Below are 19,653 nucleotides of genomic sequence, written 5' to 3'. Positions count from 1 at the left end.
CATATATATAAAGAGATCTAGAAATGTCTTCCACAAAGATACAGTCATCAAAATAGGTAAAGAACTGATCATATAGAAATATTGTAGGCCTATTCCCTCCAACAAATAAGCTAGACTTCTCCAATTAGCATAAACTTTGATGTCCTGACTGAGAATTCAAATACAACACATCTGGGGGTCACTAGGTAGAAAAGTTTGAATTAAGCCATAATATTCCAACTGGATCACTTTCCAGAGGCTCATAAACTAATACAACATCTTCCCTGAGAAATATGGATTAAGTTGGTTTGGATTTCTTACTACAGAATTAACCTTTAAAGTAAGTAATGACATAGGATTTAACATCAAGATCTCTATTAAAAGTATCAAGCTGTACTTGGTTTATAATTACTTCATAACCAAAGCAATTATACACTGATGGACGTTTCATATTTTATTCATCTGTTACCATTAGTCACCATAAGTACCATCTGATGGAAATATAGGATACATATTTAAAGAACAAGTTACCTGTTGAATATGTTTAAAATATTGGAATGTATTATTTTAAGGGCAGTTAATCCAACCATAGCTGTGCTAAAGTTTCACAACACGATTTATACACCACAAGAAAACTGAGTAGTACAAAACTATGGATATATTTTCTGCTGCTAGCTTAAGATTGCAGGAAAGGCCTCAAAGGGCCTTAAAATATTAGTAACATGGCCTTGTTGGAGACTAATCTGCAATTCTTCAACATCTCCCACATATCTGTCCCACTGGGCCAGATGAATTTACTCATTCATTAGATGTCATACAGATGCATATAAATGTACCCACACATCAGATCTTTTACTTCTTGATCTCTCCCAAGAATAGGCTTATAGGATGGAAGACATATTCTTGTAACAAATATGAATTCTCACATTTTTGTTTGCCAAACGATATCACTATTAAGAATAAGTACTTGAAAAATAAACACTACTCTACAATACTTACCCAGCCATGCTGCAATAAGAACAGAATCTATTCCCTGTATGGGTTCACAGATACGAGCTACTACTGGATGAATTTGTTGTGACAGGTAATACTGAACATCAATAGTAAGATTTGCTTGTTTCTTCAGTTGCTCTGGAGCATATGCTCTTTGGCTGGCACTCAGATTTGATCCATCCTTCACAAAGAGACAAAGAATGAATGAATGGACTGACATGAGTTGTATTTTTTTTTTTTTTTTGGTCCATTCTGGTCAGTCTTGACTCCCAGTGACTGCTTGGACAAGTCCATGCAGTTTTCTTGCAACATTTTTGGAAATGGTTTGCCACTGCCTTTCTCCTAGGGCTGAGAGAGTGACTGGCACAAAGCTAGCTGGGTTGGCAGGACTAGAACTCCTGCTTTCTAGTCCACTGCTCTTAACCACTACACCAGACTAGCTCTCTGTCCTTCATTTAAGAAAGTACATATAAAGTAGAATAATATTTATTTTCCAGAGCCACTTTGGTGTAGTGGTCAAGGCATCAGGCTAGAAACCAGGAGACTGTGAGTTCTAGTCCTGCCTTAGGCACAAAGCCAGCTGGGTAACCTTGGGCCAATCACTCTTGCTCAGCCCTAGGAAGGAGGCAATGGCAAACCACTTCTGAAAAACCTTGCCAAGAACACTGCAGGGACTTGTCCAGGCAGTCTCTGAGAATTGGACATGACTGAATGGATTAAAAAAAATTATTTGCAACTAGTTTGTTTTTGTTTCTAAGTGGGAAAAAGATACCTTAAATGCTTTTACCTTACAGATAACGTATGACACTGTATCTCCAGATTTCAGCTTTCTACCTGCCTGAGAATTCATCCACAAGGCGACATGCACATGAGGCAGGCTTTTTTTGTCCGGGTAATCTTGGGGATCTTTTGTCAATGCCTATAGGTCAAAGAAATACGCTACCGAATTACACATGCTATACACAATATTGTAACATTAAGTGATCCTTTAAAAAGTACTGTCATAATCACTATTCCTTTCTGACTGCCACTCTAGGAAATGTTCTTAAGTGAACCTCAGAATAATTCAAGTTGTTGCCATGAAGCCAAGGGAGAGACTTTTTATTTTGTTTGCTGTTCAGAGTTCCTTTTGGTAGGTAGGCAGCTATATAAATTTGTTTAATTAATTTTAGAATATTTTCAGGTTGTTTTGGGGGAAATAAATTCTCCAAAGAAATCAAAGGAATTGAACACTCTCCAAACGTAATGTGAAGACCTCATATCTACTCAACTTGCTTTCTACCCAACATGTTTGGGATTCCCAACCCTGACATAGTGGACAATCACTCTAAACATCTATTTAAATGTGCTTGTGTATACAACCTACATGGGCAGGGGAGCTTTACTGTTCTACTATGGCCAGCAGCAATGACAGCTTGAAAAAAAAAAGCAGGACTCTCTCTTCAGTAAAATCTTTATTCTTGTCCTGTCTACCATCATGACTTATTCTTTTGGTCTATCCTTCTACTACAAGAGTAATTTAAAATCAGAAGAAGTGGAGAAGAAAATCATGATTTTCAAAATGAAGTGACATTTTACTTAACACTTCCCCTTTCTAGAAAAACATGGTCTTTCATTTAAACAATGAACACATCCAGGACATATCCTAGGCATATCCAGAAATATATTAATGTCAGTGTTTTTAAATATGAGTTTATAAGAAGTAACAATAGACAGGCTGAGAAAGATAGATTAAGGGAGACAATTTTAGAGATAATATAATATATATAATAAGAAATAAGAAAGCAGGATTTGCCTGGATTACCCAAAATTCTAAATAGATTTAATTCTAGATAGTCCAGAGAAATCCTGCTTTATTATTTCCTCTCCAACACACGCATTCTTCCATGGTCATGTTAGAATTATAAAATATTTGTAGAAGGTTTCTGAACTATGTGCATTTACTATGCAGGTATCTTCTCTCAACATAAGAAATGGACACCACTGGAGTGTCCCATGGATATGTTTGGACTGATTCATGTATAACAACAAACAGTATTAATCACCTTATTGATTTCATATTTTTTTATTGGAATAAGGTTATTTGTGACATTTTCTCCAATTTCAATTAACCTCCTTTGGATGTTTTCTACAATTACATCTCGAGATTGATCAGAAAGAATCTGGCCAATTATATAGCTGTAAAAAAAAAGTAAGATATGACACATAAGATAATACACCTTTAAGAGATTCACAGCATATTCATAATCCCCATTAAGTTACTCGAAAAGTACAGAAGAAATACCTGCAGGTGGAAATAAAAATCTTTCCACCAAGATTACTAGTTGCTACCAATATTTTTAATTAAGACCACGGAGTGCAGGCTAATAGCCAATACTTATACTGGTCACACCTCTTCTAAATTAATATTATAACTGAATGTATTAATCAATTATTTTCTATCAATTTAATTCTCATTAAACAGTTGCCAGCTATAAATACAAATTTATTAAAATATACCAGAAAATATTTGTGTTCACTTTTTAATTATTCAATGAATAAAGAAAGCTAATTAACCTCATCTAACTCTAGAAAAATTCTAAATAAAATTAGAGATATGCAGATCAGTAAGGCTATACATTTTACTCTGTTCCTGCCATCTCATTAAAAAAATCATAGCCCTTTACATTCTCAACTTCCTCCAATACTTTAAGCTTTTCCACATAGCTTCCCCAATGAAAACTTGAAGTGAAATTTCTGAAATTTTTTTAATTGAAACTTTTCTGAATTCCTTACCAAATTCAGTAGTTCTGAGCACAAGAAATATTTGTCAGTGCTGCTATTTCAAGAAGGTGAACACATGTATGAGGAAAAAGGATTGGCATGTTCAGTCAAGCCCTATCTTCCCTGCCTAACTCTATCTTCCGGCCACACTTGTCCCACCTGCCATTCCCCAGCCTCTTCTGCTGCTGCTTCTGCACAAAATGCAACCCTTCTGCTTAAATTATCGGGAGTCACTCTCAATTCAGACTTTTCCCAACCTTTTTTGCTTTCTCTAGCTAGTACAACTACTCATTTTGGGGCATAACTTAAAAAAAAAAAAGGCTTTCTGTGTAGATTTTTTTTTTTGACCTGACATTACAGTCAGTGGCAACATCTGCCCTATAGCAGAGGCCAATTTGCTGATATTTGCCAATTGGCTTCCGTAAAGATTTATTGAAGGTTTTTTTTTCACATTCCTGATTAGAAACACTATGAAAATGTAAACTAAAATTAGGAACTTGCATATCAGCTGAATGGTGATAGTGCACACAGATTAACATAACAATATTTAAATCTTGCACAGAAAGAGTAGAATACATAAAGAGCTACTTACTTTCCAGTCTCTTTTGCAAGATCACACCAATCCCTTCTCACTATGTCCAATCCTTTAAGTTCTTGCTTGGTAATGTATTTTCCATCGCCTGCTGGTTCCACAACCAAAGCAGCATATTTCTTCTTTTTTAACAGTAAAAGGGACTTAAATACTCCATCAATATCTATCTCCAATAACTTGTACAGTTTATTTACTTCACTTTTAATCTGCAAATATATCACCAATTAATTTTTAAAAAATACTCTTGCTAAGAAAGTAATGTTTAAATATCTTTGAGCTAAAAGTTAGTAAGCAGAATAAAATGCTACATGGTCCACCCTGCCCCCCAGGAATAGATTAAAGGCACCGTCAGAACATACAATGGGTGATGTACCCACAAATTTCTGGAAGAATAAAATTTGACCTCAAAATGAGGAAGGGGCATTAAGACAAATGACAGAATTTGAAATGCTTATACAGAATCAAGACTACTTATTAGGCTATCTGTATATACTTCTATTTAGATATAATATGGAGACAAAACAAATAAAAACATGTATGATAAATTGCAAAGCTTCAAAGAAACAATCCCAATGCAACAATGGAAAGAACTGTGGAACAAATCTATACAATTTACTCCAAGCTAAGGTTTGAGAGAACTGGTATAAAAATAATCAATAATACTAGACTAAATAGACTAATCATATGGAAATAAATGCTGGAAATGCCATGAAACAGAAGGAACATTCTACCATATGTGGTGGACATGCAAAAAACCCTCAAAAGCATTAGAAGGATATACACAGCACTATTCAGAGGATCTTAGCACTCAAATTGGAAATGAAACCAATTGTTTTAAAACTTGGTATAATTCCAGTATTTTTTTTATTGTGACTGCCTCGTTTAGCAACTGTTCAGTTACGACAGTGATGAAAAGGTAACTTTGTGACTGATCCTCGCATTTACGACCTTCACAGGTCTGTAAAGAAAAGGAAAGCGGAAGTAAAATCATAAGCACAGCCGCGGTTTCACTTAGCGACCACTTCATTAATTACCAAGTTGTCATTCCCAATTTGGTTGCTAAATGACATTTACCTGTACATACTTACAGCTGAAAAGACAAACTTTGCAAAATACTGGAAAAAAAAAACATAGTACTGACTATATCAGATTGGGAACTTACACTTGGAGAATATGCAGCAATGGCAAAACTAACAGTATATACACATAACAGAAGTTTAAGTAAATTTAAGCAGGAATGGTTTCCATATATATTATATGTTACCCAGCAAGGTAAATACAAACACAGTATGGTTTCTAAAGTTTATACCAATAGGTGCTGTAAATCATTTAGACTACAAAGAAAAGGGAAATCAGATATTTAATATTTATCAATATTATTTTTAAGAGTGTTTTGCTTTGCTTATCCTTTTGATATTTTTCTTTTTAACATTTATAAATAATAATATAGTGAAGATTTTGGCATTAAGTTCCAAATTTATACTTCTTTTTTATATTATGAAAACAACTCACTGTACTTTGCTTGGTATGGTTTATCCTTTACTAATGTTAAATTAACCATTAATTGTATAACTTTAGTAATTAGCTGACCATTTATAAATATTACATTTTTTGAAAATACAAAGGTAATAGGTAATACTACCTTTTATTGTTTTAAATAAAAATAATGGAAAAAAGGTAGGCTTTCATGGCTCTACATTTTTGTCCGCCAAATTTGCGAGTATTAGCTATTGATAAAACTATCCTTTTTTGATAGTATTTAATTTCTCCAGCTTTTTCTGCATTGTAACAGGTTTTATATTATTAAATGCCTTGGTTATCTTAAGTAGAAATCTGTTTTATGAACAATTAGCTAGTTTGGTGTAGTGGTTGAGGCACTAAGCTAGAAATCGGGAGACTGTGAATTCTAGTCCCACCTTAGGCACAAAGCCAGCTGGGTGACCTTGGGCCAGTCATTTTCTCTCAGCCCTAGGAAGGGGGCAATGGCAAATCACTTCTGAAAAACCTTGTCAAGAAAGCTACAGGGACTTGTCCAGGCAGCCTTCAAGAATTGGACATGATTGAATGGATTAAAAAAAACAAAACGTAACAATGTTGAAACAGCATAAGAAGAAATGTATTGAAACAAAAAGAAAGGAACTTATTCCAGGCATTCCAACAGCCCTTTCCACATTATGTACAAGCCTAAAAAATGCACTGATAATACCTGGATAGCAGCAAAAGTGGAATTATTTCCTTGCTTTCCCAAAGAGAAGACAGGTTGCTTATTTGTAACCCCAGTTCTAGAACAGCCATCTGTGCATTCAGAAATATGGATGACATGCCTGCACAGCGCCACCTCTGGGAACTTCCTGAGTTGAAGATTTTTGGAAGAAGCATATTTTTATTGTGCATATCCTGCCTTCCCCTCATTTTTCAAATGATCACAGAAGCTATGAGAACCCATAATATCTACAAGCATAGATGTAGAATGGATAAGTGCTCAGTGTACATATGACCACTTAAAGAGCCACCATTACAGGTAAGCAACCTTCCTTCGTCATGGTCTCTGTGTATCACATATATAGATGACTAGCAAGTTCACCTGATAGAAGTGGGAGGTGCCAACTAGGAGAGAATCATTAACAAAACTAAAATGAATAAGCTCTGAAATGAATATCCAAGGGGTACTGCTTTACGAAAGTAGATGGTTGGGGTCCTAAACAAATCTTCCAGAGGAACACTGACTCAGGAGGAAGCTTGTTCACCAGATGTTACTGCTCACATGGCATTGCAAGAATACCTTGAAAAAGACTAACACTCCTTTCTAAGACTCAGAAAAACAAAGACATACTGGGAAAGCTGCCAAGGCTTTGTCTATTCAAAGAATGCAAAGAACATTCTAATGGAGATCTTTGGGTTGGAAAAAAAATAGATAAAACAAGCACTGGATTAAATTGAAACTAAGATATCACTTTCAGAAGAAAAGATAGATTTGACCAAAGAACAAATATTGAACTATAGGTATAGCATCAGCCCACAGGAAACATAAATCTGCAGCCCTTTTTAATAATGATTAAAAATACAATTTTTAAAAATCACCAAATAAATGTCTATGGTAGCCATAGATTCAAACAGCTTTCCTGTTAATTTGTTGGGTACAACCAACAAACTCAGTATGGAAATAGTGGAAGAACTGGAGGAAACTGTTGAACTAAGGATAGAATGCAAAACTCACTGGCTCTGCTACAAAATGAGGGGCAGCATGTGTCCCAAGAGGTTGACTGAAGGCTACTTCCAACTTTCATACAAGTGATGCACAACTCTTGGACAAAGCCATCACTCATGAGACATTTTGGAAATACTGAGACTATCTGCCAATGTGCTGTCTCCTCAGACTAGGAAGGCTTCAAGAAGAAATTCAATATTGCAGGAAATTCAATACTTCCAAACCCTCATATTGTAGTAGTAATATACTACTATTGTAGTATTGTCAGAGGCCACCTGAACCAGATAGTTGCACAGGAGAGTATCAAAAACATGAAGAGTGTCTATCACAAGAAGTGTGATGAATATTGATATGACAACTGTGCTCACCAATATTCAAAAATCTATTTACCATGAGACCAGTATAACACACTCCTAATCAAAAACAGATGCATTAGTAGTTACAGTTCAGGAAAAGGTAGATGAGCGTTACAGCTTTTTGCTGGATTGTTGCTATCCATCCACCAGGCAAACATGCACTGAGCTACAGGTGGGAATTAGAAGATGCACTGACTGGGAATGTTGCACTTGCTTGAAAATCACCATGAAGTAGTTTTGTAGCTGTAGTTGCAGGCAATAGGCCCAATATTTATTGGATACATGGAAGATACTAGTCATATTGTGACTGGTGGTTGAAAATATAAAATGTCAACTCAATAGCTCAACCATTCAACATAAAGGTTACCAAAAACTGGAAGCCCAGGAAAGAGCCAATAAGCTTCAGCACTTGGGATGGCAAAAATGGGACTTCTTGCAGTTGTTACAGTGGCCTAAGTGTTAAAAAAGTAGCGTGTATATTGACTATAATGTTGGAAATGAGAGTGAATGATGAGCCAATCATCCAGATAGGGGCTTATATGAATTCCACAGTGGGCAATATCTGTTGCCATACATGTGGTGAATGAACAGGCAGTGGTGGTTATACTGAACAGGAGGATGAGAAAATGAAAATTCTGAAGCCTATTGGTAAATCACAGATAAAAGGTGAAGAAAAAAATAAGCATTGCTTGGTTCAAAGGAAACAATCATTCTTCTCTTCACAACAGAGGAAGTATATTTAGAAAGGCACCATACAGAATTTGGTAACTATTATAAATTATTTAGCTCCTCTATGCGAAATAATTTATAACAGAACCTGTCTTGCATTCTGATAGAACACATGTTCTAATCACCCCCTTGCAGAGAAGGTCCACAACTTTCCATTTCAGAACCAGGGAAAAATGCAGTTGGTCAACTTGCATACTGGAGGGCTTCTATAGAATTCTAATGTATACCCAGTCAAGATGCTACAAGCCCAACCATCTGCTGTAAGCAATCCATCAAGAGGTAGGGAGAATATGCAATGTCACAACCCAGGAAAACTTATTCCAAACAGCACAAAGAACATCTGTTTAATAGTGACCATGATATGAGGCATTAAGAATCAAAAGATTATTGGGACAGATGTGTCTCCTGCTTCTCCCAACAACTCTGTAAAGTTTTTACTGCAGAAACAATGACTTAAGTTCCTTAGTGAGAGACAAAGCATCTTGGAAATCATGTTCCAAGGCCAGATAGCCCAAATCCTCTTGAGAAAAAGAGTTTGCTTTGATGGCCGACAACAGCAGTGGCATAGGTAAATGTGATATGAAAGAGGGTTTGTCCATTGCTCTAGGGAACTTCAAAGCTGAAGAGGATTAGGGCTGGTTCTCTTATCCTTATTCTTGTGTTGAGCCTCCTCTGTGGCAGATGCTGAACATCTGCACTGATGCTTATTCAGTCACAATTGCAAGAGGAAACACATGTGGCAAGGAGTCCTCAGGACCAAGAACAGTAGTTTATAGGATAATTATACTTTGGTACTAAGGCATCAGAAACAATCACAGGAGCACTGTTGTCGGTTTGCTGTAATTAATGCCATTCTTAAGTAACTGTAACCACAGTTGGAATTAGACTGCCTATTGCCAGAAGGGGTCTTTCCAAAAGTAAGACCCTGAGTCAGGGTGAATAATTCCATGAATCAATAATGTATTCGTCTCTTTGGCAAACCTTATATTGGGAGTAGCAACAGTAAGGGATAAGTTGCCATGAGATTTAGTGTATTTCCAGAATGACACCTGCCATAAACCCACGGCAGTCTGTGAGCAGAAAACACTCTAATTATTAGTCTTCTTTTTCTCCTTTCATTATTATTATTATTATTATTATTATTATTAGGATTGGACAAATAAAGAATCAAGTATAACGAAGTAGGAGCAAATTCTGACACAGTGATTACAAATGTCTTTAGATGGAAGAAAATATAATGAAAAGATTGGAATTTTCTCAGACAAGGCGCTGTACGTGTACATCATTCATACATATGACATATAGCCCAGGAAGAAAAATTGCAGGATTTGAATGAAGAGACAGCCCTCAGTGATAAGAGTTGTCTGAAAGAACCTATGAGCACATGCAAAATTCATGGAAGTCCAGAATGAACCAGCACAAGTAGTTATGGGAGCACCATGGTATGCCCATTTAACACTGCTACTATGCAAACTACACTGCTTGCCATAGGGCTTCTGGGTGCAATTCAAGGTGCTGGTGGTCACCTATAAAGCCCTTCTTGGCATAGGGCCTGGATATCTGCAGGACTATATGTCTTTAGTTATCTCTGCTCATCCAACAAGTTCTGTCACACTTGGCATGCTCTGAGTCCCAACAATTAAGCAGTATCATCTTAAGGAACCCAGGAGATATGCCTTCTTTGTCTTTGCACCTGCTGTGTGGAGTAAGATTCCATCCCAAGATTCAGATGGCCCTGATCTTGCTGGTCTTCAAGACCTGGTTCTTCCCCCAGGCACTGGGCTAGGATGTTACATGAGCCTTTTAAAAAATATTTTGAACCTCAGTTGCCCGTGCATGATGTGTTTTAAATGAATTCTGTGGTATTTTTAAAAAAATCCTCTGTTAATCTCCCAGAGTTGTATGATGGCCATACAAATTGAAATAATAAATAAAACTTGCCCCTTACTTTCCAGATCTGTTAACGTCAGACACATATTTCAAATTGCTTACACTGAGACAGATCTGAAGGAACTTCAGTATTTTCTCCAAAAACATTACTTTTTTCACTCTAAGTATTCTCTTCATGTAGCCTGATATATTTTGGGAGCAGCCTTTTGCTTGCAAGTCATTAATGTGGATAATGCTTCCTCCAGGAAGGTTGCTTTTGTTTTCTCTTTTGGTAGTAGAAGCATCTTTAAATCATCCTTTATTCTTTTGAATATAAATAGTCTCTAAGGAAGTAATTTCTTCTGAACTTCCATTATATAAATGGGAATACCTGCATACGATAGTGAAGACTTAGTTCCAAGAGTACAAATCCCTCTTCGGCTTATCAAAATGTGGGCTGGCCTTTCAATATGCCCTTTCCTTTGGACTGCAGAAGTTTTCTGCCCTATATTGGCGGAAGACTCATTAAAGTAAGGAATAAAATGCTGTTCCAAAGTTGTTTCTTTACTTCCTGTTGCCTTTTTCTATTGTGCTGTATGATATAGTATATAAAGGCAAGAAAAGAAAGGAAGGAGCGGGTAGAGCAGATCCCCAATTGAAATAAAAATATTTATTATACAGTTGTAAAAATAAGTCTCTAAGAGTCTCTGACATCCCATTTTTTCTTCAGAAAAAAACTCCAAAATTTATTATACCCTAGACATGATAGAATTACCTGAACCTCCAGTTGACACTTGATTATTTTAAAGACAGATCTTGCTGTAGTAATGATGCTATATTTTCAAGTTGTGTGTAAACTAGAAGAGACTATTTTTTAATCATTTCTTGATGTAGAGATTGTTTAGCATCAGGTGGAAAAGTTTTGATTTGCTCTAGCTCTTCCATAGCGATTAATTACTTAGTTCATTTACAGTCGAAGACTAAACCAATACAACACAATCACATAAAACCAAAATAAAATGTTAATCCAATAAAAGCTGAACAATTAATAAAATGAATGGTGTCCAGATAGGAATAACTCAACCAATAAATATTTCTAGTGCTAAGCCCAGAGCCCTCTTACAGTAATTGCAAACACCCAAAAGTTGGTAATCTCCCTAGAGTTTCTGGAAACAGATTCCCAACAAGAAGAAGGTGTTTATCTCTGGCCTACCTAAGCAATTAGTAAGCAAAAATATTTGTAACAAAATAAACAACCAGTCTGGATACAAAGAGCAGCACAGCAAAAAATGTGATCCTGTCTCAGTTGTCCCTAGCCAACAAGGAAACAGGCAATTTTGGGACAGAATGTTATTAAAGCTTCCCTCTAGAACTGTGGATGACAAATACCAGGTGAAACCAATGAGAATGCTTTTATGCAAGATCAAGGGATTGTTATTAAAGTAACTAGCTAATGGAAAAGGTCTAACATAGAGGCTGCTGTTACAATTGTGTGAGTTTATTTCTCTTTCTCTTGGGTCCAGGTCAAAGATTCAGTTTTGTCTCTAGACTGGCTCTCCAAACCCTGTGTCATCAAAAATTGGGATCTGAAAGTACAATAATGGATATCTTTCTTCCAGGAAAAAGTGAAGTTATCAACTAGAAATAACTGGGCCAAAGATCCCTCCGTAATGATTTATCGTAGCCAGTACTTTAATCTCATATAAACCTTGCCTAGAGAGTTACCCTAGAAATTCACCTGACCTAGTTGTTTCAAAAACCTTGTCTTTCGAGGGAGGGTTTGGGAATTCAGCCTTTTCCATGCCAGTACCATATGGACTGGCAGCACCTCTCTAGTATTTTAAACAAAGTCTTTTCCTAGTTCATTTAGCAGTCTATGAATCTCAGATTTTTGCAACAGTGTAAGTTGCAGTCCTACTCGCTGCCAATTTAGCAGCATATCTCAACTACAGAGTGCTATAGCAAAGACAGGATTACAACCGATGTTCCTGAGAAGTGGCCTTTTGTCCCTACTTGGGCATGTCAGGCTACTGCTGGGAAGTAAGAGAAAAGACGCTCCAAACAAACATATTCCCAAGAATTTGAAAGCCAGCTGGGTGACTTTGGGCCAGTCTCTCTTTCTCAGCCCAACCTACCTCACAAGGTTGTTGTCATGGGGAAAACAAGAGGCAGGAGTATTAAGTATGTTCATTGCCTTGAGTTATATATTTAAAAAAAGTGGGATAAAAGTATCATCATCATCATCATCATCCTACCACTTTTCAATAAGCAGTAGAGTTCAGTGAAACTAGTAGGCCATTCTACTATATAAACAAATTGTGAGGTCCCATCACAAATTTAAGGAATGTTCCACTCAGGAATTACAAGACATATATATGATTTCGAAAGTGAGGAAACAGAACACAAACTTATTTCTAGGCAGAAGTGACTGATCATATTATCTAGACCAGATCCCTGTTTTTTTCCTGCTTCTGGAGCACCCTCAAACTTACATTGCCAAAATTTAGTGACAAATCACCAATTCTCAATGAAGTAGTTTCTTTTAAACCTTAACACTAAAATATAAATCTTCCAGCAGATATAATATATTCTCCTCATCCCTACACAAAACTCCTGAAAGACGTCTACAGGCAGATGCCAGACCATGACATTTTCAGAAAAACTGGTAGTATAGCTGTATGCAAAAGCCTTTTCATATAACTCACTAAGTAGAAAGTTTGCAATGCTAGATTTTACCTTGTTTCCCAGTTTAAATACTTCTTCCAGTTTGGTAAGGTTTGTATTTATCATGATGGAATCTGTATCACCATAAATCACTTCCAGATTCATCTGGGGGTTGCGAGGAAGGAGGAGAAGAAGTTATTTAAAATAGTATCCAAAAAATATTTTGTACTCTATTAAAAATCTCAGATAACTTATTTGACAAAAGCACAGAGTAGGCAGAAACTGAACAGTGAGTTTGATACTGGTAAAAACTGGTAGCTTGTTTCTACGCTGGCCTTTTCTAACTAGATTCCATGACCCCTAGATGCATTATATCTAACTGCCATTATTTTGTTGAACTAACCCAGGAAAAATAAGTATGTTCAAGTCTGCAAAAAAGTAAGTACAGCTGAAAAAACGTTCACTTCAATGAGACATTCAAATGCGCAGGTATTAGGCTACTGTACAAATAAGCTTTAATGCTGAAACCCAGACTTCAGAGAGATTGGATCATGTTTACTTTATAAAATTTTGGAGTCAAGAAGCTATAATCCATTAGTAAGGATTAAATTCGTAAACTATACATCTAGAGATGCTATTTCAATTGTGTTTAGTTCATATTTTTAGACTAAAAAAGAAAGCAAATCACTAGATATGCTATTTAAGAATTTATATCTAATGAAAATGTAATTATATTACCTTTTGTACCATCTCCTTAGTATGCATTAAGATCTAGAAGAGAAAAAGGAATCATTGTAATTAATGACAGTACAGATTACAGTACATAAAACATACTTAGCAGGAAATAAACACAAAATACTATTTCCACATCTGATACATTCATGCCAAAAATGATGAATTATACCAAAAAAGAAAGAGAAAAAAGAGAAAATCTTCTAGGTATTTATAAAAGTGAATGCATCTCAAACAAGAATGGCATGTTATCACCAATCTATTAATATTTTTTCCTTTCATTGGGAGATTGTTTATCAGTATGTGAATGGCATGCACATCATCAAACACTGGATTATCCATGAAAGAAAAGCTGCTTCCAAAATATTTATTTTCCAGTGACTTATAGTTATTAGCATAATTTTGGTTACAACATATAAAAAAGGAACTACTTGGTCAATAGGGAACTGTTAGGGCCAGCCCAAGAACAATGTTGAGTCAGTGCATTCCAGACTCCAGTTCTTCATTTGTTCTCACCATATAGACACCATCTTGCCAGACTAAAGCTACCCTAACTGAGCTAAGGGGAAATAACCAGGGAGACTCTAGGGCGGGGCCTCCCTGAACTTCTTTACTTTCCCACCAACGCTGTCTGGACTGTGAGTCCTCTTATCTCCTTGTAATGCGCTCCCCTGGGGCAGCGCCAAAATCCACCACATCAATTTATTATTTTGGGGCCCTTTCATAATGTAATAATTGTAAATTTAAGACAAAGTATTGATTAGGTTTGTCCAAATATAGATACACATTGCTGAAGAAGTTATAGAACAAAACTTTCCATCACTTTAGAAGGCCTGTACTGCTCATCTGCAGGCTTCCTTGTAACTATAATTAATTTCTTATTTTGATCACTAGGAAATCCTGATGTACCCCCCAGAACAGGAAGACTTTCCAGGTGATGCCATATTACTTACTGATACCTCCCTAGAAGTAAGCAGAGTGGGCAGTAGTGCTTACAAATACCCTATAGTCATAACAGTAGTTGCATTTTTTAGAACTGTGCAATTAGAGACTAAGAAAATAATGATTACCACTGGAATAGCTAGAAGAGATATTTTCCTCTCAGAACTCTTCCTGTTGATCATTACGTTCTGCCAGAGATTACTCAATTTTGTCTACCTACGTCATGATGTTGTGAATTACCTAAGACTTCTAAAAGATACCATGATTCTGACTCTTTGTTAACTATAATCCCTACTCCAACACACAATGAATGGGGTGGACAGTGGGGGGCCATTTATGCTTTTTAGGAGATTAATCAGATATTATTGTAATAGATCTTTTAAAACAGCATCAGCTGTTAACTGGGCAATATTAAATTAAGAAATGACATTTCTGGCAAAATCAGTCCCTTTAAAAACTCTAACCATTGCAGGGATTTTTTTAATATACGGGGACACAAGGAAAGCAAAGATCATCTAATGACAGGCATAATATTAATATTACTTTTTCTAATAATGAATCCCTTGCTAAGTGCCAACAGTCAGAGAATAGGTTATAAAGCCTTGCTAAAATTCATTAGTAAAGCAGTTGGCAGTTATCATATTTCACAGAAACACCTGCATATTTATCTTCTCATTACCAATTGGATGATGGAATTTTTTTCAAGCACATTTCAAAAAATCTGCCAACTTCAAGGGTAAAAAAATAAACTTTGTAGTTAATTTTTCCCTTAACAAAGTACAGCTGTTGAGAATAATTGTTCAAGATCTTACCCTGTAATGTCAACTGCAGCAGAACAAAGAGTATTTAATTAGCAAATCTATCCAGTAATTCAACACCTATTATATAAAATGCCTTTGTGATTTTATTCAGGATAATTTGCTAAGAGGGTTATTACTGACATTCAGATGAAATTCAAAAGTCCTACGCAAGTAGAGTCATAATAGCAGTAATGATCCCCCCAATCAGGAGATCCTGTGTCACATAAGGCTTTTTTGCAATGCAGCAGCTTATTTCCTGACTTCTTAATTCCTGGACTCAGCCCAGTGAGAGTCCTTCATGCCAATGTTCAGTCAGCAATACATATATAAGGGAATCTATTAAAATATCTAGCACAGAAGTGATTTCTTGTTAAGAATGACAGCACTGTGATCAAATCAGTCATTAAAACTATAAAATGAAATGGTGGAATTTTATGAAGAGGTTGTAAAAAAGAAAGGGACAGAATAAAAAAAAGTTCCTTACTATTTACTGTGATGAATATTTTATGTTACATTTCACTTCCAATTCACCTGTTTGACATTGCAAAGTAATTTAAAGCAAAATTGCATTTGTTCCAACCTATTTCTATGTTCTATAATCTATCATACATAGTTTACTGTGTACACAGTAGCCATATTTTGAGAGATCACACTTATTTTGTTTTAGTTCACAATTGAAAATAAAAGTCTTAGAATGTTATATGTATCTATTGTTCAATACTTGCATATAAAGCTACCCATGGAACACTTGCCAATTCTGAACAAACCTGTTAGTAGGGCTGCTTCTTACATTACAGTTTTAGGCAGTGCCCATCACTCTTCTATAGTAGACAAAACAAATATATCTTACAGTAGAGAACTGAATTCAACTGAAGTTTCCCCTATTATGCATATATAGTGAAGTCAGGTTAGATGAAAATGGATAAACTTTAAGTAAGAGAGATAGATTCATTCAAAACAGAATTTAAACAATCATAACAAATTCCTTATTTAATTATTTTAAAATAATTAAATATTATGATTTATTTATTTGGACATCATGTTAATGCATAATCACTTCAAAATCAATTACTGCTCAGCAAAGGCCAAGATAGTGTGCTCCCTTTCTTTGTTATCAGTGAGCAAGATAGCAACTAAGGCCAGGACTCCAAGGAAACTGGAATCCCCTATGAGAGGCAGGACCAAGCCTTCTTATATCTAGCAAGTCCTGCATTGCAGTAGTGCTGCTGAACGACATGCAGAACTTCACTAGACCTTTGACTCCGGGTCTTTCTTTCCAGCCATAGAAAAACAGCAGTATAGCACACTAGGCCAATAGAACATTCCAAATTGAAAGGGCAAAATGTAATTGGAAGGTGTATGTAGCTTCTGTTGAGAACACCTTAAACCATATATTCCTATCTTGGAACATGTACCAGCTGTTGAGGGCAGCTGCATGATCCCAGGAAAAGATGCTGCCACTTTAGATGTTCCTGTGATGACTGGGACAATGGAATCTGTCCCTCAGAGAATGTTAAAACAAGACCATATCCTCTCACCTGGATACCTAAGGCCTGAACTTCCAACAATTTCCAAATGTCAACCAAGAAGAAAAGGAATTAGAAAGCTTCTGTGGAAAGATGTCACAGAACAAAGTATATTTTCCAGCAGTTAGTATGACTGGTTTAAATAATGGTAGCTTTGGTTAAAGGCGGCTAGATATATATCAAAAGAGTAAAGAACTGCACCAATTAGAAACAGTGCTTTATTAACCACAAGCTTGTTATTTTCTTTAATATAGAGAAAAGCAAACTTCAATTGACCTAAGCTGAACAACAAACATTACTTTTAGTCCTATTTCCAAACTTTACACCATATACCGAGTTTATCTACTGTATATGTGTCCTATGGTCCATTAAGTCATAGTAATTAAAATAAACAGATGAGTTCCAAATTGGGAAAAGAAGTAGTGGTAGGAAATATCAGGAGGGATCTTATAGAACTCACTAAAGCTGGGGTTCTTACTATGGGTCTATGCATCCTGTGCAGTCTGTGGAGAGATTTTAGGTAGAGGTCTGTGAACCTATTGGTTTCCTTTGTAATATAAAAAGGTATTTTTATGCATTTAAATACATTTTTCTGAGGAGTGAATAGGTTTCATCACTCTCAAAGGGTTCCACAACACAAAAAGGTTAAGTACCACTGTCCTACTTCCCATTAGTTCTTTAGGAATACCCAAAAAACCAATCGGTTCCCAACAATTCCTGACTACTACATGAGTCCTTACACATATTGTAACAGGCTGGAAAGGGAAAGACAGTGAGATTAACAAACTTAATTATTTATTGGGTGGATTGGTCTGGGGATCAGGGATCTTGGGAAAAGAGCTGATCCATAAACAGTCTTTAAGTGTACAGCTCATCTATCCTGAAGGATGGGAATAACCCTTCTTTTACCACAACAGGATCAGGAAAATGCTCTGTGACTAATTAGGAACGCCAGGTATTACCTACTATTTTGAGATGAAATAAATTGTTTCTTTGAAAGATTTGATCTCTGAATAGAATTACAAACACACCACAATAACCAACATTGTGATAGAACTCCTGGAGTAAGTTGATAAGTACTGAAGATGAACTCTTAAGGAGCTGTTGAAAAAATTACTCTGGTAGGAAGCTTTTAGTCTCTATTATCAAATTGAGTACCAGTAATAACTAGTAATTTAGGGCTCCATGCAAAATATCCATACATTTCAATGTTTATTTTGTAATGGCTCCATGTATATCTCCCTGAGGAGTGGAATTATTTATTCAGTTTATAATTGATAAAAGTTAGAATATGCTGAAGATTAGCCAAACAAACAAATTAAATCTTTGCACTGTACACTACAGGAAGCTATTCTGAATTCCAGTTGGTCATAGAGAAATCAGATTAAAATTATTTCATTTTCCTACTCTTTCAATCTGTCTACTTTGAACCGAAGATGCTACTCAACAGGAACAGACTTGATTTTCTTAATGAAAAAACTTTAATTACAAATCCAACTAAAACATGCTTCCTCCATTAATCCATTACTCTAAAAGACATGCTGAGATTTTTTAATCCTTAATTTGTCATTTAGACCTATTATGTTATCTGCAAAGAATCTCAACTACTTTAGCATGAAAGCAGCTTCCCCAAACATTAATGCTTCCAAGCTATTCCATTATTTATATACAATAATGATAAGTCAATGTAATCCTGGTCTTTAAACCAAATTTCACGTTCTTATTTTTTGAGAAGCATTATATTCTAACAGGAACTATTTCTTTCCACATACTGTTAAATCAGCTCCCCATTATTTTATAAATGTTAGGTTATTGTTATCCTTATTTAAACTGGACCTAAAGAATTTAATACTGGAAAGGAGTGCCACAAGAACTCATTTGTTAAGTGAATCAGATTACCGGGGGGTGGGGAGGGGAACATAATGAAAATGTAGTTGTGGCCATCTACAACTGGCATGCTATATAGCATCATTTCCAAAGGACATCCTCTTGAATGCTGGTAACTTACTTCTTCCTCCATATCTAATCCTGAAATTTATTTTGGCCTCATCTAGTGTCTAAATATTAAAGCTCCTCTGAGATAAGTCCATATTTAGGCAAGAAAAACTGTTAAATATGAAAACTAACATACACTAAAGCAAAACATTATTTTTGTCCTGTTCTGTATTAGTGTAGGAGCTATCTCTATTTTAGAGTTACTTTCAATGAGACAAACTGGAGATATGGGTTATAAGTAAACGTGGGCAAACCATAAATTGATGAGCTCTTGGCTAATATTTAGCTTGTAGAACCGCAGGGAACCCTATCCTACTTTTCCAAGATAACAGCTGGTCAACTGTCAACTGGATAATAAGTCTATCAGCAGACTAAAAATAGATATTTCTAAAAGGTGAGAATACAATCAGTCAGGTAAACCTTAATAGGAGGGAGCAAGAAGCAATCTACAGAACAGAAAGCCTTCTGGATTTCTAAAGAAAGTTTCACTAGATAACATAAGAAA

At 35.8% G+C, this 19,653-nt stretch overlaps 2 protein-coding genes across 2 annotated transcripts in view; both read right to left on the bottom strand.

Moving 5' to 3' along the window:
- The window catches only part of PDK3 (pyruvate dehydrogenase kinase 3), a 674,093-nt gene that overhangs the window by 485,793 nt on the left and 168,647 nt on the right, over positions 1-19,653 (bottom strand). The gene's annotated exons all lie outside the window — the stretch shown is intronic.
- POLA1 (DNA polymerase alpha 1, catalytic subunit) overlaps positions 1-19,653 on the bottom strand; it is a 251,317-nt gene that overhangs the window by 165,746 nt on the left and 65,918 nt on the right. Inside the window, exons 28-33 of the mRNA XM_063304690.1 lie at positions 13,892-13,924; positions 13,226-13,318; positions 4,328-4,533; positions 3,018-3,150; positions 1,760-1,891; positions 979-1,153 (exon numbers count right to left, since the gene is read on the bottom strand). Coding sequence (XP_063160760.1) covers positions 979-1,153; positions 1,760-1,891; positions 3,018-3,150; positions 4,328-4,533; positions 13,226-13,318; positions 13,892-13,924 — 772 coding nt within the window. The remainder of the gene's footprint in view (positions 1-978; positions 1,154-1,759; positions 1,892-3,017; positions 3,151-4,327; positions 4,534-13,225; positions 13,319-13,891; positions 13,925-19,653) is intronic.

Source organism: Candoia aspera, chromosome 5 (genome assembly GCF_035149785.1).
Source record: "Candoia aspera isolate rCanAsp1 chromosome 5, rCanAsp1.hap2, whole genome shotgun sequence".
In the NCBI taxonomy this organism is placed as follows: Eukaryota; Metazoa; Chordata; class Lepidosauria; order Squamata; family Boidae; genus Candoia; species Candoia aspera.
The sequence above is the reverse complement of the archived record's forward strand: the minus strand, read 5'-3'. Positions and strand labels throughout refer to the sequence as shown.